This window comes from Platichthys flesus, chromosome 3, assembly GCF_949316205.1.
Source record: "Platichthys flesus chromosome 3, fPlaFle2.1, whole genome shotgun sequence".
Classification (NCBI taxonomy): domain Eukaryota; kingdom Metazoa; phylum Chordata; class Actinopteri; order Pleuronectiformes; family Pleuronectidae; genus Platichthys; species Platichthys flesus.
Window position 1 is genome coordinate 16,077,694 of NC_084947.1, and position 26,436 is coordinate 16,104,129.

Below are 26,436 nucleotides of genomic sequence, written 5' to 3' on the forward strand. Positions count from 1 at the left end.
GTTTATGCCAACTGATCTGTTCATCACATTTCCTATAGTGTAAAGTAAAACTCACGTTCACACTCGCAGGTCAGCAGTTTGCAGAGTGACACTGCTGCACCACATGCATCCCTCTCGCGTTACTACTCAGATGAATACGCACTGGCAGAAGCCGGCACACCCCAACTCCAGGAGACCACAGTTACCAAGGGATGTGACAACACAAACACATGAAGAAGAGCCAACTGAAGGAAACCACACAGGCCTGTGAGTATGAAGAAAACTGCTTAATATACTGTTCATAGAAAAGGAGAACATATTACACTAGTCTTACATAGTGAGAAGCTCTTGGAGCTTGGAGAAGACTGTAAAGCTTTCTATTGATTAGAGTAATAAAAAGTGATAATCCATTTAAACAAAGCAATACGGTCGCATTAGAGACACAAGTACAAATGACTGGAAGCCTCAGCAATATGTGATATGTGTTTTCCTTTTTAGAAAAGAAGAATGTCATACGAGTCAAAGTTAAAGCCCGATCAGAGTCACAGCAGGTAAAGTCCTTTTACCTAATCACTGTATATTATATTTTACGTATTCTGACCTTAAAGCTTTTAAAAAATGTACCGCATCATATTCAAAAAGATAAGTATCCCCCCAGCTGATTGTATGAAAATAAGGTTGGGAACCACAAATGACCTTTCTAACACCGCTGTGAATCACATTGATCAAATGAATCCTTAATCCACGGCAGCATCAAGCAGGGTGACACAGCACACACGGGGACATGAAGTCAATGAGAGATCTGGTTGGAGAGTGACCCGAGGGGTTGAAAACCAAAGCACATCCCATTTCATCTTGATTCTCCTTCTGGGTGGATGACTGCTTCATCTGCTTCATTGAATTATGCTGTTGACTTCAACCCCCCCCCCCCCCCCCCCCGACTGTTTTCCTGTGCCCTAGTGCAAGAATATGTTTACATGACTTTGCAAAAAAACCTTTGTTGTTTTCCTTTAATTTGAATTTCATGACTCAGAGCTTGTTTTTTATTTTTATCTGCTTACTTCCTGATTAAGGCCCGATGTCCTGGAGGGCCGTCTGGGCGGTCAGGAGAGGACGCTGGCTGTGCTGCTGGAGCAGGCTTTCGCCATCAAAGCGGAGGTGGCGGCGGGCCTGCAGTCCACCAAGGGCTCGGTTCAGGTCGAGGCCCTTTCCCGCAAGCTGCTGGAGAGTCACATACTCACCATCACACGCATCGTCAAGCAGCTCAGCGTGGACATACAGGTATACAAATAGGTAGATAGGTAGACAAGGTGTTGTCTTGTGCGAAATGCTGTAATGCTGTAACCTCAACCCTAAGTTTTGGCTGAAGTGGTTATTTTCAGCATAGATTTGAAAATGAGCGGGGCTTTCTAGATTCCCTCTTACGAGTGGTCGCTGGTGGGGGGTTCGCCCACTTTTAATTTGCGTGATGTTAACCTTTTTATATAGATACAAATCTCATGACGTGGAGACATCCCAAACGTTAGACTGTACGCAAGCTTTGGCCCTGCAAGGTCCAAGACAGTTTGAAATATTAGGGGGCGGTTTGAGCCATTTTAAAAAAATATATATATATTTTTTGAAATCTGCATTAATGTCTGTAAACATTCATACAATTTAGTTTAAAAAAAGACACTTAAAAGGTTAAATGTGTCAAATTTAGTGATATCTAGTGGTGAGGTTGCATGTTGCAGCTGATCCCTCTCACCTCACCCTCCCCTCCCAAACACAAAGGAGAACCTGTGGTAGCCTTCAGAGTTCATAAAAACTCAAAGGGTGTTGAGTTTGTCTAGTCTGGGCTACTGTTAAAAATGTGATAGCCTGCGTAGAGAAGACCCTCTCCTGATGTAAATATAAAGTATCTAAATATTACAGGACCCATTCTAGGTTAAAGAAAATTATTTGTACAATTTAGATTTTATATTTAATGACTACCAATAGATGGCTTTCACGTTAAATCTTACACAGTGAACTTTGCAGTATCTCTTTAATGTGCTGTGGAGAAGCACACTTGCAGCCTCAAGCTACCATGTGGGTGAATGTGGTTTGTCTTTATCTGCGGTTTTCTTTTCCCACACAGTCTGTTATCTGCTCTCTTCTCCTCGTCTGTCTTGATGAGCCATGCGTGCGCACACACACAGTTGATTTGATTGCACCTGATAGAATGGTGCAGCTCCCGGGCAGAGCCTGGCTGAGTGACTCCTCATCAGCTCAATGGTTTTTGTCTGTATGAGCCCAAGCTAACGATGCTCACGGCGTGTGGTTAAATAAATACTAGGCACGTCATGCAATCGTGCCTGAAATACAGCAGCGAGGATCATTACTGGAAAGTGCCGGGAGATCAGAGTCTATAGAGTGATGGAGGTGTGGATTCATCTTCAGTAACCCCGTATTCAAATTTAGAAAATAGCACGCAGCTTCATTAGTGCACACCAAACGGGCCATTAACATGATTACAGGCTGACATCATCTGAAAGAGTAGACGGATGCCTAAGAACTAATTAATTCTGAACATGAAGAAGTAACAGGCTAAGCTGTTTGCTCTCTCGATGAGCCGATGAGTCGTCTTTTTGATGTTAGCACACATTCAACACAATCCTGTGAGATCATCACTCATGCGATGCAAGGTGCTGATGAAACCTCTTAGTAATTAAACAATGATCTCTACACCAGTAAAAGGGGGAGCAGAATTAACTTTCTACACTTGATTTATCCTTAGATTGTCCTCATCTTTATTGTGTTTAACTTTAAAGAGTATATCGCCATCATTTTCAAATAACATGCATTAAGCCCTCTGTCTTTGTTCTGATCAGGCAATGGAGAGACAGATCGCCCAGAGGGACTCCGTAACATCGGGAACGTCACAGGCCGTTCAAAGCTTAGACCAGAAGAACCTGGCCGGCATTGGAGACCTGAGAGGAAGAGTCGCCAGGTAGGCACACACACAAGTCCTCGGCCAAACACGGTCTGAAAAAAACAATATTTAGGAGGCATGTACAATAATTGACACCGAGTCTGAGTGGTCAAACTCTCCTTGCAGATGCTCTCCTTGGTTTTTCGCCCCCTCTAATGAAGGAGAATTTTACAGCCTGCACACTGTCTGGCAGCGCTCACACACACACACACACAAACACACACATCAATGATTCCACTCTCAGCAGACTGAAGTTTCTATGTTTGCACACACTCTGACTTGCACTTGCTCATTATTTTGTGTCTGTGCACATTACCCTCGTTAGACTGGATTGCAGAAGAGGCTTTGTCATCTTAGTGAGCTGCTCAACTGTGCATGTGTCAGGATTAAGAAGTGGTGTCATTTTGTTGACTAGGGTACCTGTCGTCTCACAACAGACCTGCCCTCCTCCGTGTTGTTTAGGAGGTCGGTGGTGAGGAGGGATATTTGCTACTTCTTACCAAACAGCTCATTTATGGTCCAATAAAGTGAATAGAAAAACGCCACCTACTCAGTCCAATTGGGAAATAACCCAAATTATACATTTTAATAATTAGTTACTAGAATTGATTGTGGAGCTGGATCCCAATTATTATATTGACAAACACAAGTTAAATGTATTAAACCAATTGTATAATTTGATTGTTGACGCAAACATTTAAATGTGTTTGTTGAACATTCAAAGGACGAAGTCGCACTGATCCGGATGCAGCAGAGCCTTCTTTGGCTTTCATTAGCTCACTAATTGGAAAGTATTGATAAGGGCAGCTGTCTGACCCCCCCCCCCCAATCTAATTCCCTGATTGTAGGCCATCTAAACTGTGGGCGCTTCCTCCCGAATTTCCTTTTCTTCACACCCCTTCCTTATCTCCCTCCCAACCCACTATCCGCATATGGTGTCTTATCCCCTCCCCCCACGTGCTTCCTCACTTATTACCTCAGGTGTGATGCCAGCATCGCCAAGCTGAGCGCCGACGTGAGCTCTGGGGATCGGCACCGGATCAGACTGCAGCAGGAGATGAAAGAGCTGAGAGCAGGTGTGGATGTGAAGCTGGAGGAGCTGGAAGTCAAGGTGAGAGACGGTGCATCATTGCCGTCGAGTATACATAAAGATGGACCATGATGGCTGCTCCCCACAAAGATGGCCAAAGCATCTTGATCTGGTGGTTGGCTGCAGTATAGGTCATAAAAAAACACAGACATCCTCCGTGTTAGCAGATGAGACATGTGCCAATATAAAAATAATAAATATATTTTTTTTCTTTTTTTACCAAAAGTTGTTTGTAATTTTATTCACACTGATGATAACAGCAGGTCTGGATTTAATTATTTATTTGATGCTCGCCTCATGATTGAGAGCTGACTCCCATTTGGTCCAGCAGGTCCGTAAGCGGCACCTGGATACTGCTGCTCCATGCACAAGCTCTTCCTCCAAGTTATGTCAGCAGCAAAAAATGGCCTTGTTCTTATCTGGGATATTTTGGCCTCATTTCTGGATAGTGGGAGGATGTGGAGGCGTGTTGTCCATCTCTATATGGAGTCAATGTTCATTGCTGTCAAAGGGTTTGGCAGAGGAGACGTGGATCAGTTAAACGCTCTACACAAGGCAGGTGCACAATCATATGTCTCAAACACAACTCAGTGGATTGCTATGAATCTGTGTTCAGACATTCATGGTCCTCAGGAGACGGACTTTAGTTACTGCGGTTGTCCTCTGACTTTTGATCTTGTGACACCATCAGGTTGAATTTCTTTTAGTGACAAAAAACGATATTGGCTTGACCCGGTATTTGTGCACAGAGGAGGAACCGTCCTACCTTGGTAAATCAGCGACTTTTCATTGACTGCCGCTGGATGGGGATTACCTTCATTTAGGTGCTGCTTCCGTGAGAGAAAAATAATGATCTGATAATACACGCGCGGGATGTTGTTTATCCGAAGAAATGATGACTGGGTATTCGGTAGGTGATTTGGAGGTTAATGCTGCCGCAGCCACAGGCCCTGAAGGAAATGAGAAGTAAAACGAATTCCGGTACAGAGATAGCCAAGTCCCTCCATTGATAACTTATACTGCTCACACACCCAGGCTGATACCGCCTGCACTCTGTTCTGTATGTGGCACAGGGTGGTAAATCACTGATGGCAGCCCATTAGGCGCGGAGCAGTGGTCAAGCATGTACAGTTCTACCATAAGGATAATTGAAAAAGCAGAGAAAGTGGGTCACTGCTGTTTTGTGGCTGCAGGAGTGGTGCGGTAGCTTGATCGGCTCGACTCAGCAGAAACTGGAAAGGATTAAAAGGTTAGTTTACGGCCGCCACCACAAGATGCTTTTACGTCGCATTACAGCCCACGTTTGTTCTCTACTCAGCTTCATCGTGACCTTGAACGGCTGTCGGCATCTTTGACAGAGCTCACCCAGAGCCACAGGAGCTCCCTGTGTGTTCTGCATAAACAAGTTCAACTACTGGAAGAGAAGTAAGGCCGTTCATCTAAGTCTTAGCACAACCCACACTTGGATCGTTATTTTTATACGATGGCATATTTAAAAAATGATCACAACTGCTATTGTAGGTAACTAGAATGGCCCTCCGTCCCCTGAAGTCCTCTAATGAAACCACATTGAATTCTGCTAGACCACACTTGCACATAAATATCAGTTCCCTAAACATCGATCCAGAGCCATGAATTGTTCCCCGGGAAATCTCTGAGAATGTAAAAAAAAAATTCATGGATCTGCTCCTCTGTCCCTTCTCCAATCCAACAGACAGGGCAAAGTTATTTTTGTATCTATCTTTTCGTTAGATAGGGACAGTGCTCATTAATCAAACAAAATAGTCTAAATGCCAGTTTACTGAATAAGCTCATTTTCATCTGTTGTCACCGGCCAGTTCTTACAAGGCCACCTGCAATAAAATGATACATCTTTACAAAACAAATCCACGATTAAGACACCACATCCTATTAAAACAAGCAAATTACCACAGCTAATAACACTGTATAGGCTTGATGAAACTGTTTGTAACAGTGGTCAGAGCAACACATCTCATCTCAGGGTGCTAATGTTTTGTGGAGACTTTATTTAGATACTTCCGACAGCCTTGTATTTCTTGTATTATTTAGTGTGCTGCTTGTGACGGCATTATTTCTGTCTCAGCTCTAATTAACACCGACATTAACAGCTGTATGGATTAATGATTGACACTTTGTTTTCACAGCACAGGCATTTTACTTGGGGCAAGTTGTTTATTAGACGAGGGGTGCCAATTAACCAAAGGTTATGTGGAAACAAATTGTTTGTTTGTTGCCAAGCACCTTGGAGTGCCATGTAGGAAACTTTATATAAGATCTAAATTTACAGCGAGCGTTGCCAGCTATTAGATCCTCAGGTGTCCAGACCGGATTCAGACTATTTGCATTTCCCCAGACTTTTAAAATCTATTCCCCCCCTCTAACAGTGCTTTTAGTGTCTAAAGTTTGCAGAAAGAGACCATAAAATGCAGCCTGCAACTTCAGCTACGACTGCATCGTCAAAATGCATCCTACTCCATGTCTGTACTTTCTTGGTAGGATGTCAGGTGGGCGGAAGGAGGCCAAGGAGCAGGCAGACTCGCTGAGAAAGTGGACAGAACAGCAGCTCAACAGCTTTCTGCAGACTCATGCACAGAGCAGCCAGCAGCTCTGCTCACGACTCCAAGACAAAATGGTGAGACAAAATATCTATGAGGACAGTAAGCGATAAATAAAGTTTACTAGGAAAATGGCTATTTCTGCATTTCTACATACATTTTCTCGGTTAAGCCTTCCTACCAACATATGGAGAAAGAAAGAGTCATGAAGGAATACATATATAAATCTACAAATAAATGAATGGATAATTGTGGAAATGAATGTATGGATAAATAAATATTGAAATAAATAAATAAATATCAAACTGTAGAATTGTGTAATTGTAGAAATGATTGAATGAATGTATGAATATAAAAAGGGTTAAGGTTAAGAAGTACATTAATACATTCATATTAAAATATATTAATAGATCATTGTAAAACGTATGAACATATAACATTTGATATATAAATGTAGAAACACAGAAATAGTATTTTTCATCCCAAACTGCATTTATTATACTCAGTAATTTTTATGTAATCTTTTTTGTCCTCTTATTGTCTATGACCTGTGTGTCCTCTTCCTTTATGGTCTCTTGAAGTTTTTTAAATGGCTTTAAGTGAGAGAGACAGTTTGTTTTGTGGTGTTGGAATGTGCAGGGTCAGTCACACTCCCTAAGCTGTGAATCAGCAGTTAAAGTTCTGAACTTTCCGCTAGGCAAGTGGAACAGATGCTGAGAAAGCTGCGGAGTCTAATAGAGTGTTTTGTGTCAGCAAATTGTCCAAGTTGACACATGAATGAACATTTTTAAGAATCAATATATCTTGTTAAATTAACTTTGACACCATCATACATACTAAAGTGGCTGCTGCATTTTACATTTTTTAGTTATCAGCATCTTTTATCCTTTCATTTTACTGAAGTTGAAAAAGTTTGAGACTTTTTAATTGTTTCATCATTTGTCATTGCACTTTTGACTTCGTTTGATACCACAGATGAGCAGAAGAACACACAGGTGGCCGCACAGTGCCATCTCAAAAGTAATGTGATTTTGAAATAAAGATCCAATGTGAGGATAAGATAAACATTGATGATCCAAGGTGAAAACTCACTTGTTACAGCAGCAGGTGGGGGAAAAAATGATTTTTACCAGAGACCACATCTGCAAAGTTCAGCTGCGACACAGGATGATTGCAATGATATTCTGTATAGAGGAATATATATGATTTACTTCACTTACTATATAATTGAGCAGAGCCTTTGACTGAGGATTAAAAAGAACATTCAGGGCTTGTTATATACATAGCGTGGGGATTGAAAAGCTGTTGTGCAGTATTGTGGGTTTTGATTGTTGGATCTTAAATGTGTGTGTGTATGTTTTGTGTTCAGTTGGAGTCAGAGTCTAGATTAGCCATTCGGCTGCGTGCTCTGGAGGCCCATATGAAGCGGTCTGAGCCCCAGCGGGACCATTTCGACCAAAGTCAGGCAGATTGGCTGAAACGCTCTGAAAGAGAACTCAGTGAGAGAGTGAGCTCAGTGGAGAGCAGCCTCCATCAGGAGCTGCAGCTGCTCAAACACGACTACCACAAAGGTGGGTGATCGCTGTATGTAACTGACTGTCATCAGCGAGTAAACACACACACAGTGTATGTACCTTACTTTATACGTCAAGGAAAAAATGCACACGCAACAATGCTGCACCAGCGCGTCAGGAACACAGAGACAGGAAGTGAGAGGCACGATTGGTCAGAAATTGGGTTGCCTGACCACTTGATGAATTCATGTCTTTAGCGCGCAAATGATATTCTCACTGCAGTTAATGTGAGAAAAGTGAGAAAGGTGAGCTACTGTATATTTGAAATAAGGATGAGCCATAAATAAATATCAATAAAACAATATAAATGTCATCAATAGCGATATAGGAAATGTTTATATATCTATATATCCTTTTACATTGTGTCAGCAAAGTGAGGAGGTATAATGCATAATTGATCACGACTTATGTTTGTCATTCTCTGCTAATAAAGACGAGTTATCTCAAATTAGTCTTTAAACTTAAAAATAATAATCAGACATTTATCCGGACAGTTATCAATATTGACTGATATAAAACGTTTCCATGTCATCCAGCCGTAATTTTAATGTATGAGCAGCACAGCTCATAAACACATACACGGTACATTACACAACCTTTTTTAGAATTCTCCTGGTTTCATCAAGTAGTTTGTCTTGTCCTTTGTTCACAGTGTATTGTGGGTTTGTGGGTTCTTGTCTCGTCATTGACATCGGAACTACTTAAATACTTCCAACAGTTATAGTTTAAATTGTTCCGGATTGGCAAATGATTAGTTAAATTACAGAAGTAATTTAACTAATCATTTGCCTGTAATGCTCTTGCTGGCTAGAACATCTCTTTACAGGTCATGATTGACTTGTTAAGGAACACAAGTATTGCCACATAAGGCCTGCAATAGCTAACTATATAACTGTTATACTGTATTTATCTCAATATATATGCAGTTTCAAAGATGGATTTTCACACACAGACACAAGGACAATTCACAGTCCCTGCTTAGACTCACAGGTTTGGTTAACAGGACGGCAGTCTTACAGGTGGAAGGTATCCAAAACCCAAAGGCACAAGTAAACAGAACTGGGTAACACATTCACTGGGAATAAACTACTGACGAGATTAAGTAGTGGAAAACCAAAGGAAATAGACTAATTACACAGGTGAAGTGAATGGAAGGGTGACAGGTAATCACGCAGGGCAGGAAGGCCAACAAAGACAGGAAGTGGAGTCCTCTGAAATGAGAAACACAGGTACCTACAAAATGAAACAGGAAGTAACAAAGGTAAAAATAAGTAAAAAGGACAAATAAATGAGAAACTAATCCAAAAAGCAAACTCAAGGAAGATAACGAGGCCAACGTCCATAAACGTAAACAAAAGATCCACAAAAATAAATCATTGAGCTCCCCAAACGTTTAGAGGTGTCTTTAAAGGTTCCAGAGAGGGGCAGAGTCACGACAGATAGATAAATAAAACACTAGACTACATCAAAAACTACAGAGCTCACCAAAGACTTTTAGTTAAAAACAACTGAAGTATATGTATACAGGTATAATTAATGATTCAACCATTTTAATCAAGTATAAGCTCTGAAATGTACTAAAAGTAAAGACCCTTTCTATCGGCTGTTTCTGTGCAAATCAAATAGAGACTCATGTGCCATTTTAACAGTTCGAAGGCTATTCAACTAAAACTACTTCAACTGAAAAATATTAACATTATACTAAAAACAGTGTGGCTGTTAATGTGTTTAACAGTATGAGACTACAATATTGACATATCATAGTATGTATCACAGTATATGAGGTCTATATAACCTAACCTAAGTATGCTTTATACTTTGAGGCAAAGAAAAGCTTTTTTGCCGAAACCCGGGATTGAACCAGGGACCTTTAGATCTTCAGTCTAACGCTCTCCCAACTGAGCTATTTCGGCTTGTACAGTATCACCATGACATACATTAGACAGTAAATACATAGACTGAATAAATAACTTAACAAAGGCCCATGGCTGGATGTTAATGGGTTGTAAAAAATGTTGAGGAGGAAATATACATATAAGTATTCTTAATCTAAAAAAGGCCAGGGACAGAGGCAAATGCAGCTTTTAAACCAGAGGAAATTGGGTGAATGTGAGCCACAGGTGCTTTGCACAACAACCTCCAAACTCTCAAGCCACAGATACATGCAGCCATCCAGTGGCTGAACTCTGCATCAAGCTGCTGTCAGCATCCATCCCCTTCTCAGTTACGCCAACGCTCTCTGAGTCTCCAGATACACAAAGCTCAGTCAATCAGAGCTGGAGTTAACTGCTTTGTGTATCATGGCTTATTCACCGATCCCAATGCCAGAGCCATTCATCCATTGCTCTGGTTTATGTATAGGATGAAACGATTGAAGGAGGTGGTGTGAAAGGGGATAAAGGCAATTCACACCTGATACTGATAAGTAAAATATGTGTGGTGAAACCGGCAAGGGGCCATAAAGTGAGAGAGAGTTTCATATCTGTTGATTGTATCAGAAAGTTTATCTCTTCACCTCACAGTTCATTCTCACTGATTATTCTTAGAATAAATTCAATGCGGAAAAATATCAGTATTTTTTAAAGTCACCAAAAGATACAAAATGTTGTTGTAGATAGTTGAGCATTGAACAGTTGGGGTTGACCGATTATCAGACTGACTAATTATCAGATCTGACATGCAGAATTCTTATGATTATATGAATTGTGTTTTTTTATAGTAATATATTTTATTTGGTTCTGCAGTAGCTTCCATCTGTCTGTAGTCATGTTTTCACATGTTATAAGCAGCCAATGGGCCCTTGAGTCTTGCGGAGCTACCAGGGCTCCTGGGATATAACTTGAGAAGAACAAATCCCTGTGTGTGGATGTTAGTGTGTTGAATGATTCGGACAGTATGTTACGCTATGAGATGACAGTGTATAGACATAACATATAGTATATGATCCACTGTGTCCTTATCAAGTGATGCAAGAGTTTAAGGAAAGTCATTTCTCCCAGGAATGGGTTGAATGTTTGGGACAGTATGAAACCCTTTAGGACAACAGATTTTTTAACAGTATGAAACCCTTTAGGACAACAGATTTTTTAACACAACACAGTATATATAAAAAGAATTCTGATATGATTCCCTATAACCAGTGAATTGAATGGCACTATGTAACTATGGAGGACCATACATGACATAAGTCAAAATAAATAAATGTATAAATAAATACAGAAATAAATAAATAAATAAAAATGGAAATAAATACAGAAATAAATAAATAAATATGTTAATACCAATAGAAATGTCAAAATAAATGTCTTAAATATATTTGCACATTTATTTATTCCCTGATACATTTCCTTTTCATTTGCAGTGTCCTTATGCTAATGAGAAAGGCGGGCCTATCCGAAGTCTAATGCAGGATTGGTCACAAGAGTATAATGATCCAGCCCTACGTCTGCCTTTCAATGCTGACTGGTGTCCAGTAGCTATTTGCAGCTTTGAGCCAGTTCACACTTAAAATGAACTAGTTCAAGTTCAGGGTTAGTTAAGGATATTTTTTATTGGGATGATTTAGCTGTCAGTAGTCCTGACTGTGAGCGTCACGTCTCGTGTTCTACTGAGCACAATGAGCGAGCCGAGAGGAGGAGGAAACAGAAACTCCAGCTCGATACAAACCACCTGCAGCTTCTGCTCTGATCATGAAGCCGCTGATCTCTGAGCAGATGTGACCAGAGAAGCTCTGTGTTTCCACTATTTCCACTGTTCCACAGAGTCACTAACTGGCTGCTTCACGGTGAAGAGATCAAGTCTCAGTCACTGCCCGTGTCTCTGAGCGAGTGTGTGGCGGAGCGCAGGGGCTGTGTGTGTGTAGCTCAGTTGACCAATCCTGCTCGAGACTGAAGTTAGGCCCGCCTTTCTCATTAGCATAAGGACACTGAAATGTGGAAATAAATAAATGTGGAAATAAATAAAAGTTGGAATAAAAGTGGAAATAAATAAATAAATGTGGAAATAAGTTTAAGACATTGATTCATTTAATTCTGCATTTATTTCCACATTTATTTATTTATTTCCACATTTATTCCAACTTTTATTTTTCGATTTCAGTGTCCTTATGCTAATGAGAAAGGCGGGCCTAACCTCAGTCTCGAGCAGGATTGGTCAACTGAGCTACACACACACACACAGCCCCTGCGCTCCGTCACACACTCGCTCAGAGACACGGGCAGTGACTGAGACTTGATCTCTTCACCGTGAAGCAGCCAGTTAGTGACTCTGTGGAACAGTGGAAACAGTGGAAACACAGAGCTTCTCTGGTCACATCTGCTCAGAGATCAGCGGCTTCATGATCAGAGCAGAGGCGGCAGGTGGTTTGTACCGAGCTGGAGTTTCTGTTTCCTCCTCCTCCTCTCGGCTCGCTCATTGTGCTCAGTACAACACGAGACGTGACGCTCACAGTCAGGACTACTGACACCTAAATCATCCCAATAAAAAATAACCTTAACTAACCCTCTGAACTTGAACTAGTTCATTTTAAGTGTGAACTGGCTCAACGCTGCAAACAGCTACTGGACACCAGCATTGAAAGGCAGAAGTAGTAGGGCTGGATCATTACACTCCTGTGACCAATCCTGCATGAGACTGAGGTTAGGCCCGCCTTTCTCATTAGCATAAGGACACTGCAAATGCAAAGGAAATGTATCAGGGAAAAAATAAATGTTAAAATATATTTAAGACATTTCTTTTGACATTTCTTTTGGTATTAACATATTTATTTATTTATTTCTGTATTTATTTATTTATTTCCATTTTTATTTATTCATTTATTTCTGTATTTATTTATTTATTTTTACTTATGTCATGTATGGTCCTCCATACAACGCTGCAAACAGCCACTGGACACCAGCATTGAGAGGCAGAAGTAGTAGGGCTGGATCATTACACTCCTGTGACCAATCCTGCATGAGACTGCGGTTAGGCCCGCCTTTCTCATTAGCATAAGGACACTGCAAATGAAAAGGAAATGTATCAGGGAATAAATAAATGTGCAAATATATTTAAGACATTTATTTTGACATTTCTCTTGGTATTAACATAATTATTTATTTATTTCTGTATTTATTTCTGTATTTATTTATTTATTTATTTTTACTTATGTCATGTATGGTCCTCCATATGTAACTACTAAACAGAGTATGGTTAACTTTATCCCATGAAGCAAAGGAAAGTGTTAATGCCGAAACCCGGGATCGCACCAGGGACCTTTAGATCTTCAGTCTAACGCTCTCCCAACTGAGCTATTTCGGCACATACATAGAGAGACTAACCAGCGTATTTAATATATATATGTGTCAATAGATATTTATATTTGTATGTATACCTATATACATATAAATTACCATGATTTTTTATCAGACCGAGGTACACTATGCATTTTAACTACTTAATCATCCAGATACCAATCAAATTAATTAATGTAAAAATGCAGAAATCTACTGAAAAGATTTAATCATTTATCTTACAGAACAGATTTAATCATTTATCTTCTGTTATCTTCTTTTAGGTGAAAGGGCGTTAGTCTTTGCGGATGTAAGCATTTTCCAAGTGCACTTCTGGATTTACATGTTAGTAGATAATTAAAATGTATAACTGATCAAGGCCCTTGTGTGGATGTTAATGTGTTTGGCAGTATATTGACATATTTCACAGTATATGACGTCTATATAACCTAACCCTTAGTATGCTTTATACTTTGAGTCAAAGAAAAGTCTTCTTGCCGAAACCCGGGATCGAACCAGGGACCTTTAGATCTTCAGTCTAACGCTCTCCCAACTGAGCTATTTCGGCTTGTACAGTTTGACAATGACATACATTAGATATTAAATACATAAACTGAATAAATAACTTAACAAAGGCCCATGGGTGGATGTTAATGTGTTGGACAGTTTGTCACGCTATAATATGAGCGTATATAGAGATAACATAGTGTTTGATTCAATGTGTCCTTATAATATGATGTAACAGGTAAAGGAATGTGGTGATTGTTTGGGACAGAAAAACACGCTTTAAGAGTACAGTATATTAAGATTGTATTTGATTTACTGGGATACACAAAATATGAGTACCCTAAACATAGCATGCTGTTTACGTAAAGGAAAAGCAGTTTGCCGAAACCCGGGATCGAACCAGGGACCTTTAGATCTTCAGTCTAACGCTCTCCCAACTGAGCTATTTCGGCTTGTACAGATAACCTGACCATCACATTACAGTAGATGGACATAAATGACCATTAGTTTAAATGTTTTGTTTGTTATATTTATATCATACTTCAGCCAGACACCAGGGGGCGATCTAGGGTTACATTTTTGGAGGCATATTAAGATTAAGATATGTTTATTCATACCAAACACATGCACAGACATGCACAACACACCCATGCAATGGCAGGCAAATTCAACCCCTGCATTTAACCCATCTGTGTGCAGGACACACAGAGCAGTGAGCGACAATGTACGGCGCTCGGGGAACAGATGATGGGGGAGTAAGGTGTCTTGCTCAGGGGCACTAGACAGGGTAGGGAGACTCTTTTTGGACTTTTGGACAGATCAATCCAGGTTCGTCTTTTGTTGTCTCTCCGTGGAGTTGACCAGAGACGAACCAGAGACCTTCTCTGCCCATAGTCCAATTTTCTGCCACTAGACCACCGCCTCTCCTCTCATATCGGCCCCTTGAGAAACCATATCAATCGTCCCCTTCTGAGCAGGCAGGCCAAAAGCCCAGCACATAGCATCTCAATCTCAAGCAGCACCCAGAGAATACTTCTTATCTCATATGCTTCATGTCTAATAATGGTATCATACCTCTTTTGGACAGGGTTCCGCTCCGTGCACGATGCCATGGAGTCCCTGAGGCAGATAGGAGACATCAAATCTCGTCTTGACAAGGGCGAGCTGCAGAAGGACATCAGGCACATGTGCAGCAAGGTGACTGAGATCAGTGACTCGTGACTAGAGAGGAATGTCTTTTGCTGTGAGGCTGCTCCAATCCCAAAGTGATTGAGTCGATCTTCATATATCAAAAGGCTTCACTCTCATTATATTCTGTGAGCAAACTGTTATTTAGACCCTTGATATATTTAGTGATCTCCCTCTCTGGAGGTTATAAATGAGTATCAGTATAAATGTGACTTAAGAAATATTACATTGATTGTTTTAAAGCAAAAATGACTCAGTCATTCTTTTTAAACGTAAAGACGAGAACATAACTGAATTAAAGGAATGTAAAAAAAAAACGATCAAAATATATATTGTTTTATAATACAGAGTATAATAAATGATTTTTAATGATGACACGTGTATTGCATTATTTAACAGGTAATTGCTATTTGTTTCTGTTAATTCTTCCTGTCAGTGTTGTGTCCCACAGCCTGTCTCTGCTGATCTGTGGTGACCAGAGGAGGAATTGCTATTAATCCTATTTCTCAATTGTATATAAATAAAAAATTTACACCTCACTCCACTTCAAAATGGGCCAGAGGACTTGGCTCTTGCTTAAGGCCCAAGGTGTTGAATGGTCCAGGTCAGGTATCAGGCCCTGAGAGAAAGTGAAATTGACAGAACGGATTCGCAGCAACGGTAAGGTTGATCTCTTCTCAGGAGTCTGTTAAAGATAAACAAGTCTGGTTTATATTGAATAAGTAACTTGACAGAAAAGTGGTGTTTTCTAAAAGTTGCTGGGTTTGAAAATTAAATTATATTTAAAGGTATAAATGGTTTTAGCCAGGTGGGGATACAGTTGTTGCAGCAGGTGAAAGTGAAAGTTTTGAACTTCCTGGAAAATTGTTCCTCTCTATGCTCTTCACACACAATAGAGAAGTGAGCACTTTGTGGTGTCAGGGAATATCATGCATCAGTAGGCAGAGGTGTGGACTCGAGTCACATGACTTGGACTCGAGTCAGACTCGAGTCATGAATTTGATGACTTTAGACTCGACTTGACAAAATGTAAAGAGACTTGCGACTCGACTTGGACTTCAACATCAATGACTCGTGACTTTACTTGGACTTGAGCCTTTTGACTTGATAAGACTTGCTCCTGTCCCCAAAACACAAAGATTAAAAAGTATGTTATTAAGGAGCGCTCTGTATCTTTCATCGTGTTTGTGTGCGTCTGTGTGTGCAGCGCCGCCGCTCCAAAACGCGCACTACGCGATATGCGTTGGGCACCAAGTCCTGATGGGGCACCAAAAAATAGGCAACTGAAAAATCATCATAGTTATAATAATTATGTAGCCGAGCGTTTGGTTGTATCATAAGTCCGGCTTCAGCCGACAAAGGACACGAGAGCAGGTCATGCGCTCGGGACAGCACACCCGTTTATTCTCCGTTCATTTTACAACTTCACTCATCACAGCACCCACTTCCTTTAAACCCCCCTTTCAAAATAAGAGTCACTACCAACAACCCACTTAAAACCGGAAATACAAATCAACCCTCAACAATAACGTCATTAAATAAATTAGCTTACAATTAAAATGCCGATATTATTTCAGTATAGAAATATTAGGTACCTTTTAGCCATGTATATCACAAAAAAGGCAGAACAAGAGATATATTAAATTGCTCAAAAAAAGTTAAAGAAGATTGACTATTATTGATGATTATTTAACGTAATCATAGAGGAGTTATGCTTAGGGCACCAAAATGGCTCGCAGCGGCACTTGGTGGAATCATACTACGTCCCCATCGTGCACAAATGACTGACAGACCTTTGGCCAATTTGGTCTTTTGCAAATGAAATGCAGCATAGGGCCCTGACATATAAAAAGCACAACCCTGTTCATTATTATGTTCAAGTATTTGTTATGTTTCTCACATGTACACACACACACAGACAATATGAGGTGATATAAATGAGATGAGATCAACACAGGATAGGACAGAAACTGCTGTGGAAGTAGTTCATATGCAAAATACAATGTTAGCACTTTTGTACAAATAATTACAGTTGCACTTGTTTTTTTCAAATGTGTTCATTCTGTAGGAGTGGTTTAAAATGAAGAATATTCTTGCAATTTCAATTGCACTTGTTTTAATAAATAACTACAGATTTTAAAAGCATACATGATCTGTGTAAATATATTATTAATCAGTGATCAAAAGGACTCGAAAAGACTCGAAACTCAAACTGCAGGACTTGGACTTGACTTGAGACTTGTCAGTCTTGACTTGGGACTTGACTCGGGACTTGCCTGTCTTGACTTGGGACTTGACTCGGGACTTGAGGGCAAAGACTTGAGACTTACTTGGGACTTGCAAAAAAATGACTTGGTCCCACCTCTGTCAGTAGGTAGATCTTATAATTGATCCTAATACCAAAGTCTATTGCAACACAGGAGATACAAGCTGACTGATTTGTGATGTAGATGTATATTATTAATTACCATAAAGTAAATGCCACATAGTATATTCTACGTGTATTTACAGAGGACTATGTGGTTTTCCATGTAAATGATGGAAGCTGTCAATAAATATGGCGACTAGTTCTGGCAGGCAACTCGAGCTGCGCTGCGCCAAACATGTTACATACATCATGTGACGTACATCATGTGACATACCTCAATCTCCACAACCATCTATAATACACACCCACCTTGTCAGGTGGTCTATTTAACCAGAGAGACATTTCCCATCAACCCCTCTTGCTCGCACTGCTGCTGCAGTATTGCTACCTGTTGCTTCAGTCCCTCCACCACCCCAGCATCCACCTGTAGGCTCAAACGGGGGGTTACAAGTATTTGCTCATCACTCCCATCATTCCTGTGTAATCATATGGGGGAGTGATTAAGTTGGAGCCTAGACACCAAACACTAAATCTGTTGTAATAAATATATTACATGATCGAACGTGAGTTGTCTGACTAAAATTAAGTCTTGGCCAGTATGGGGATCGAGTACTTTATGGTGTGAGTGAATTTTGTGCTGGTAGATCTGACTTAAGTCTAATGCAACACAGAGAACCTGCCCTCTGGTGGCTGATCAGTTGCTGATCTTGATTTTAATTCACACGACACAGTAAATGTTGCACTGCTTTGATTGAAGATATCAGTAACATGTATTTATCAACAAACATAGGAGAGTGAATAAATAAGTACATGGCCAGTACGGGGATCGAACCCGCGACCTTGGCGTTATTAGCACCACGCTCTAACCAGCTGAGCTAACCGGCCATGAAAAGTACAGCAGTGACGTCATTACAACATAACCCATCGATCAGAAAGCGGAATTTACAAAAGGCTGGAAGACAAAACCACAAATGGTTGAATTTGTAAATGATTCTGAACAGATAAAGCTACACTTCTTTAGGCCCAAGGTGTTGAATGGTCCAGGTCAGTTATGAGGCCCTGAGAGTCCAGCATATTGACATTGACACACTGTGAATGCATACTAGGATCTTCACTAAAGTCTTCGTTCCCGCCGCGTTGAGCAGCTTTGAATCATGATCACCGAATTTGACTGCAGGCCTATATTGTCTTTGGCTGAAATCCAATGAAAAGCCGCACAGATCATGTTAGCAGGTGACCCTGTGTAAAATGCATGTTTCCCTCAGGAGCCAGGAGAAGGGGATGATAATGAGGAATGAACTCACGTTTACCAGTTGGTTGGAAACAGACTCCATGTCGAATAAGAACATTTTCACGTGCTGCTGGAGGCGGAGGGGGCCACTGCTAAGATGGTATGACAGTGTCGTGACCACATGTCTCTGCTGCTCTCTAGTGGGCAGGAGGGGCATCCAAATGTTGATTGGCATAAGTAGATCCAGTGCAACACAAGTTTTTCAAATAACTCATAATACAAACAAATCTAATCGGTCAAATTTGCACCTGAACACGACGGTGATAAGAACTACTCAAAATAATGATAATCCAAATTTTCATCAGTCACTGATAAGGAAGACATCACAACTCCTCGCTGACGGTAAGGTTGATTTATTTTAAGTTTTCATTTAAGTGCACAAATCTGATGTAAAGAGTAAACAGGAGTGTTTAGAAATGAGCAAGATTGAAAAATTAGAGGAAACAGACAAGATTAGAGATTACAACAGAGCAGTACAGTGGAGTATGTTGGGTATGAGGAAAGGCCTGTGTTCCAAATAATCTTATTTTTCCCAGGTTGACAGAAAAATTGCGTTTTCTAAAAGTTGTTGGATTTACACGACCCAGGCCTTGAGTTTGGATTTCTAGAGGCAAGCGAAGTTAAACAATGTTTTCAGCCTAGTTGTCTGAGGCAGTTGAACATCAGCAAGTATCATAACATTCACAACAGTAACATTTTTTTTAATAGAAACAATTATAAAAATAATTAAAAGTTAAAAAATAATAAAAAGTTGTGATTTAGTTGCACTTATATGGCACTTGCCTATAGCACTTTGTAGTTTGGCTTTCTTGATTCTTGTTGTTCTGGGTTTGTACCCTCATGGTAGAATCAGAATCAGAAGTATTTTATTGCCAAGTAGGTTTACACCTACAAGGAATTTGCTCTGGTTATTGGTGCATACAATGAACATAGAAACATAAAACGCAATAAAGCACTGATTGTAAGTCTCTGGATGAAATCTGCTGAATGAAATTAACGTCATGTAGAGGAACCTGCCCTCTGGTGGCGGAACAATAAAAACTCCACCCAGTTGGAGCTGTAGATATAATTCATACTACACAGTAAATGTTACACAAAGTATTTATTCTGTGTGTATTTATTGAGGTTATTAGGAACATGTATTTTTCATGTCAATTATAGAAGCGGGAATAAATATGGAAAATGGGAAATATGGAAAACACAACCGTGACATCAACCCAACGTCAAAACGAAAGCTACTGATCAGAAAGTAAAATTGACTGACGGTGGCAGACAGAACGGCCCCGCATCGACGGTAAGGTTGATCTCCTCTCAGCGGTCTGTTAAAGAGAAACAATCCGGTTTTTATTGAATAAGTCGCTTGACAGAAAAGTGGTGTTTTCAAAAGTTGCTGGGTTTGAAAATTGGTTTTAGCCGGGTGGGGATACAGTTTGTTGCAGCAGGTGAAAGTGAAAGTTTTCAACTTCCTGGAAAACTCTCTATGCTCTTCACACATAATAGAGCAGTGATCACTTTGTGCTGTCAGGGAATATCGTGCATCAGTAGGTAGATCTTATAAATGATCCTAAAACCAAAGTCTATTGCAACACAGGAGATACAAGCTGACTGATTTGTGATGTAGATGTATATTAATAAATACCATTAAGTAAATGCCAAATAGTGTAGTCTACGTGTTTTTACAGAGGAATACATGTGTTTCCATGTAAATGATGGAAACTGTTAATAAACGAAGTATTGGCCAGTACGGGGATCTAACCAGCTGAGCTAACCGGCCATACAGCAGAGCAGTGACGTCAATTTAAATCTTCCCAATGATCAGAAATTGAAATTGACAGAACAACAAATAGAGTTTGTAAATAATGCTGCAAGTGTATCAAACTAAACTACTGTATTTCAAAAATACTTTAAAATACTTTTCCAAGACAGCATGAAATCCCATTGCAAAGCATTTATGTATAAACACACATACATGTCCGATTTTTGCCTCATTAGCTGTTTATCAATATTCTGATCTCAACAAGCAGATAACAGAGTAGAGACGAATGAGAATCCCCATCGGTTTTCATTTTTATGATGAAATAAAAATATGTTTAAATGTTAAAATGGTTTTAGCAGGGTTTTTGTGAGGGATAAATTTTGTTGCAGCAGGCCTCCAGGGAAAGTGTGGAGCTTTCTGGAAAGCTGTTTCTCTCTCTCCATGCTCTGCACACATAATAAAGCAGTCAGCACTTTATGGTGGGAGTGAATATTGCGCTGGTAGATCTTACTTAAGTCTAATGCAACACAGAGAATTTGCCCTCTGGTGGCTGCACAATAAAACCTCCGTCAGTTGCTGATCTAGATTTAATTAATATGACACAGTAAATGTTACACTGCGCTTTGATTGAGGATATCAGTAACATGTACATATCATTAAATATATGAGAGGGAACAAATAAATTATGGCCAGTACGGGGATCGAACCCGCGACCTTGGCGTTATTAGCACCACGCTCTAACCAACTGAGCTAACCGGCCATGAAAAGTAAATGGTGACGTCATTATTACTTGTCCTACTTATCAGAAAGTGAAAGAACATCACAAAGAGCTTTAATACAAAACGACTGACGAAAGTAAAATTGTTGAACTTTTAAAATTATAATGAACAGAAAATGCCACACAGTATAGTTTGCGTTTGTCTTAAGAGGACATTAACTACATGTACTTTATGTGAGTTGAAAATAATAAACCAGCTGAGCTAACCGGCCATAAACAGTACAATGACGTCACTCGATTAAAAACGGGGGGGGGAAAAAACGATAGCAAATAACTGTTCTTCAGTGACAATCAAGTTTGATGATTCTTGGTTCTTCAGGAAAGGTTTATCAGTTTGGATCATTAAAGAGGACTGTATTTGAAAACACACAAAGGGTAAGGTTTGGAAACATAGTTGTCAAGACAAAAGCCATTGAAATCATCCAAAGGATACCTGCTGATCAGAAAGCCTCAGCATCTTTTCTAAGTGTTTACATAAGTTTAATATGTCGGTTGTATTTTTGATAGGTAGCTGATAAAGTATGTTCTGGAAGTGGCTGGTGTCGAGAACAGAGTGAACCTGAGAACAGAGGGTACATTGCGGAGCCAGATGTGACTGGGGCAGTGCAGGTCCATTTGTACTTAGATTTCAGGAGATGAGTCCTTCTTCTTCCAAAGGGGTGATAGGCAGGAAAAACTAAGAACCTCTTACCTAATGTCTCATTGTAGTTGTACTCTGTTAAGAAATGTTACATCCCCCCCCTCAAATCTGCTATAACACGGTGACATGTGTGTCCTCGTCTCTCACAGAGTTGCAGATCTCTACCGGACTTGAACAGCTCCCTTTAATCCTCCATCACGATGCCTGTGGATTTCTCTGGCTGGGAGGTGGTCGACGACGGCGCTTCCTTCACTGGTGTGCTGCTGAAAACATCTCAGAAGCCACAGGACCAGGGCGTTTACACCATGTACCACGGGACCAGCGTTGCAAGTGCACGGCTCATCATTGCCAATGGTTTCAAACAGTCAGCCAGTGGCATGCTGGGGAAGGGCGTGTATGTCAGTCGCAGTTTGTTGAAGGCATCCAGTTATCCTAAGGGGAGTTCCAATGGAAACCGTGTGGTCCTTGAGGTCCTGGTGCGGGTCGGCCATGTCAAGCGCATAGACAAGGACAAACACCCTCTGCAGCTCACCTGGAGCACACAGGGCTACGACACCGCCTGGGTGCCCCCTAACTGCAACATGAAGTCTGTGCCCAGCGGCCTAGAGGAGGATTGTGTGTTCGACCCCAAAAGGGTGAAGGTGGTGTGCATCGCAAAGGCCCCGAACGGCACCATCGAGAAGGAGCTTCAACAGCTTGTGGCGAGGAGCTCCACACGCGGAGGTGGTGGCAGTGCTCCAGACGGGTGCTCACTGTGTAAGAGGACGACCCAGCAGGGATCCCAGCACATCGAGCAGCAGTGCTGGAACTGCGGGAAACAAATCTGCATTCTCATGTCCAAGCATTTCTGCCCAGTGAAATAAAACCAGCAGGCCCGGGACGAGTTTTGGCATGAGAAACACGGCAGAGTTGTACTGACAGGAAACACAATCAGATCAACACACAACAATATACAATCTTCACCTTTCAAGCACCTTTAGTCACCTCACAGCATCAGGTTACCCACCGGTCATCCCAGTAACATTGTCTTTCCTCAGTGGGCAGGTCACAGATCCGCAAAAACATGTAACATCCCCACGTACTGTGATGCCTTTTCATTATATACATTCACGTAACCGCACATAACTCTCTTACTGTATATATTGTTGGTCGATATTGTTGTTGTTTTTATATTGTTGTTTGTACAGTGTACCAACCACACCAAGGCAATTTCCTATATGTGCAAATATACATGGCAATAAAAAGAATTCTGATTCTGATTCTGATTCATATAGACGTCCAGATTTGTCAGAGTCTGTAAATCTCTGCATTAACAGTTTATGGTAAACATATCTTTACTATGATGTGCATTGCTGATTTCTTGTGCACAGGTTTTATACTGTCCGATCATCACCCATAATGAATTTGTTCCTCAAGTTGAAAAACTGTTTGTAAAGCAGCAATACTTTTTCTCTGTCTGCCAGTTGATGTGATAATAAAATATGACATTACTCAACACTACCTTATGTAACATATGTAAAACGTGTCGCTCACTCAGAGCTGCTGTCTGTCTGCAGCTTCGGGATTTCCTGCTGATGCAGTTGCAGGATTGTGTGGAGTGAATCTGACTTTAGTGGTTTTCAAAGGGACACACAAAAAGATAAGAGAAGATGTTTGCAGTTAAGGTTGTTGTTAAATACTGAGAAGCCAGTGTAGACAATGGGATAGGCAAAGATACATCCAAACGTATATTAGAATAAAATACCATAATTGTAAGTGTATCAAAATAAACTACTGTATTTTGGTATTTCAGAAATACTAGATACAAGACAGCATGAAATCACATGGCAAAGCATTTATATATACACACACATATATGTTAGATGTTTGCCTCATTAGCTGTTGTCAGTGTTCTGATCTCAACAAGCAAATAACAGAGTAGAGACGAATGAGAAGCCCCATCAGTGTTTGTGTGAGGGATAGTTGTGGAAAGTGTGGAGCTTTCTGGAAAGCTGTTTCACCCTCTCCATGCTCTGCACACATAAGAAAGCAGTGAGCACTTTATATGTGGAGGACCATACATGACTTAAGTATGAATAAATAAATAAATGTACAAATGAATAGAGAAATAAATAAATTAATACATGAATAAAAAAGGAAATAAATAAATAAATGTCTTAAATATATTTGCACATTTATTTATTTATTCCCTGATTTATTTTTCGATTTCAGTGTCCTTATGCTAATGAGAAAGGCGGGCCTAACCGCAGTCTCATTCAGGATTGGTCGCAGGAGTGTAATGATCCATTCCTACTACTTCTGCCTCTCAATGCTGACTGGTGTCCAGTAGCTGTCAGTCCATGCCCAACATACTATATTGCAATCTTTCTGCAGCACAAACCTGAGAAACGAGAATACATAACACATCAGTATCATTACTTACGTTTCCATGGCTGTGACCAAACAGCTGCACTCCAGCTGTTGTCCTGATTTGCTAATGAAAGAATACTGCATAGTCACATGAGAATTTCCTTCTCAAACTGAGAAACTGTCTCTGTTTACACCTTAATCCTTATATAGCTTAAAATCCCAAAGCAAAGAATTAAAAAGAACTGTACTTGTGTATCATTGTCAGCTGTATAGCCATTCACAGCTTTTACATGGGTCGCATCAAAAAGTAATTTCAAGTAAAGTTGAAAAAAATTATAAAATCAAACTATTCACACAATGTGCTCCTGTGCCAATATCAGCAAACAGCTCCAGGAGGTTTTGAGGTACGACCAGACACTCTGAAGGGACATAAAATGGAGGGATGGTCCAAAGGAAGCGGAGAAACAACACATGAAGGAAGAACATCAGAGATGGATGGAGTGGATGTGCTAATAGTCCAATAAAACCAAGTATATTTCCAGTCAGGGTCCCTCTTTTGCAATGTGCAATATTGAATTAGCTTGGACCCCTAAAGAATGTTTGTATTAAACTATGAAATGGTCCCAATCTCCTTATTCGCCTTCCCTCAATGTTTCTCCTCCCTCTCCCTCTCTCCCTCTCCCTCTCTCCCTCTCCCTCTCTCAGCAGCAGAATGACAGGCAGGAGGTGGGATCACATCAGATACCATGCAGCGAATCCAGCCTGAGCAGCGATCCAGGTCTCAAACAGAACTTGTCCCGCTGGGTGTCGGAGTACGGCCATGGCGAGTTGACCGGCATATGCCGTTCCACTCGACGCCGCTGGATGCACAACAAAGAGAAAATCAAACCTTAACAAACTCACAACAATTCCTCCTAGCAGCATGATGCATACAAAGAGAAGTATAAAAACCTACTCATTTAGGCAGCATAGTAGGGACATTTGCTGATGTCACCACCCGTGGCTCTGTGGACAGGCAAGCCAAACATCGTCCTGGATTATTGTTTTTTACAGCTTACAATTTTGTCTGCCTGTGTGTGCATCTGTATACAGTCAAAAAGTTCTTGGGGATGTACAGAAAAATAGGTATATCACCTGCTGCAGTTTTTGTTTCTATTTACTTTGCTTATTTACACAATATAAGCTGATATATACTTGAAATGTGTCGTCTTAAATGATAGTTCCCAGTGAGCTTTCATCCTCCCTTCAGTACAATAATAATAATAATGCTCGGGAATACAATAACATTAACATTCAAATTCCCTATTAAATGGAATGTTAAACCGTAATGCATTAAATTCATCAGGGTGAATCCTGTGAAAACCTTAAAAAAGATGGTATTTGTTATAACTATAATGAAAATATATTAGATTGTTTTAATTCTTTGAAAAACCTGATGCCCAATTAAAAAGAAACGAAGGATATAGAACACACACATCATCACTGAAGGAAGAGAGTGAACATTCAAATGACTTTTGACATTCACACCACTGCTTTAGTCATGTAATAGTAACATATCATTCTCAAAATGTCATATTTGGAGAGAAGGATGAAAGAGCAGCGAGTTTACTCACCATTAAAACAGGAAACAGTGTATGAAACCGTGAGATTATCACTGATGGAAATTATTAAAAATTAGTTTTTTTCTTGCAATATTGTGACAAAATTGCACTTTGAGCTTCTATTTCCTTAACATTAAATAACAATAAAACCCAGCTTCAATGGTCACAAAGCAACAATAGTAATCATGATAGTGGTGGTTCACATGTATAAATGAGGTATTGTGGCACAGTTCCTTTGCTTATCGCCATACCACCCTGAACACGCCCGATTTCGTCCGATCTCGGAAGCTAAGCAGGGTCGGGCCTGGTTAGTACTTGGATAGGACACCACCTGGGAATACCAGGTACTGTAAGCTTTTTCCAATTTTCTTTGCAACCAGCAGAGGCGGCTGTTGGTGCTGCTTCCCAGGAGAAAGAGCAGGAAAGACTGGCCATCAAAGAAACCATGGATATGGAACACACACATCATCACTAAAGGAAGAGAGTGAACATTCCAACGACTTTTGACATTCCAAC

At 40.4% G+C, this 26,436-nt stretch overlaps 2 protein-coding genes and 7 non-coding genes across 9 annotated transcripts; 3 read left to right on the top strand and 6 right to left on the bottom strand.

Annotated features, from left to right (window-relative positions):
• Positions 1 to 486: 486 nt before the first annotated feature.
• fam81b (family with sequence similarity 81 member B) lies at positions 487 to 15,401 on the top strand. The gene is made up of 8 exons (XM_062382075.1): positions 487 to 530; positions 1,053 to 1,260; positions 2,832 to 2,950; positions 3,914 to 4,043; positions 5,341 to 5,447; positions 6,540 to 6,675; positions 7,968 to 8,169; positions 15,037 to 15,401. Exons 1-8 carry the CDS (start codon positions 487 to 489, stop codon positions 15,168 to 15,170), a joined length of 1,080 nt encoding a protein of 359 aa, XP_062238059.1. The 3' UTR covers positions 15,171 to 15,401.
• On the bottom strand, positions 10,013 to 10,085 carry trnaf-gaa (transfer RNA phenylalanine (anticodon GAA)). The gene has a single exon. It is a non-coding gene; the product is annotated as a tRNA-Phe (tRNA).
• trnaf-gaa (transfer RNA phenylalanine (anticodon GAA)) lies at positions 13,398 to 13,470 on the bottom strand. Its single transcript has one exon. It is a non-coding gene; the product is annotated as a tRNA-Phe (tRNA).
• Positions 13,938 to 14,010, bottom strand: trnaf-gaa (transfer RNA phenylalanine (anticodon GAA)). The gene has a single exon. It is a non-coding gene; the product is annotated as a tRNA-Phe (tRNA).
• trnaf-gaa (transfer RNA phenylalanine (anticodon GAA)) lies at positions 14,329 to 14,401 on the bottom strand. The gene has a single exon. It is a non-coding gene; the product is annotated as a tRNA-Phe (tRNA).
• Positions 15,402 to 18,316: 2,915 nt separating the features above from the next.
• trnai-aau (transfer RNA isoleucine (anticodon AAU)) lies at positions 18,317 to 18,390 on the bottom strand. The gene has a single exon. It is a non-coding gene; the product is annotated as a tRNA-Ile (tRNA).
• Positions 18,391 to 20,013: 1,623 nt separating this feature from the next.
• gig2p (grass carp reovirus (GCRV)-induced gene 2p) lies at positions 20,014 to 23,465 on the top strand. Its single transcript, XM_062379510.1, has 2 exons — positions 20,014 to 20,090; positions 22,120 to 23,465. Exon 2 carries the CDS (start codon positions 22,171 to 22,173, stop codon positions 22,831 to 22,833), a length of 663 nt encoding a protein of 220 aa, XP_062235494.1. The 5' UTR covers positions 20,014 to 20,090; positions 22,120 to 22,170; the 3' UTR covers positions 22,834 to 23,465.
• Positions 21,239 to 21,312, bottom strand: trnai-aau (transfer RNA isoleucine (anticodon AAU)). Its single transcript has one exon. It is a non-coding gene; the product is annotated as a tRNA-Ile (tRNA).
• A 2,692-nt stretch (positions 23,466 to 26,157) lies between the features above and the next one.
• On the top strand, positions 26,158 to 26,276 carry LOC133950913 (5S ribosomal RNA). Its single transcript, XR_009920437.1, has one exon. It is a non-coding gene; the product is annotated as a 5S ribosomal RNA (ribosomal RNA).
• Positions 26,277 to 26,436: the final 160 nt, after the last annotated feature.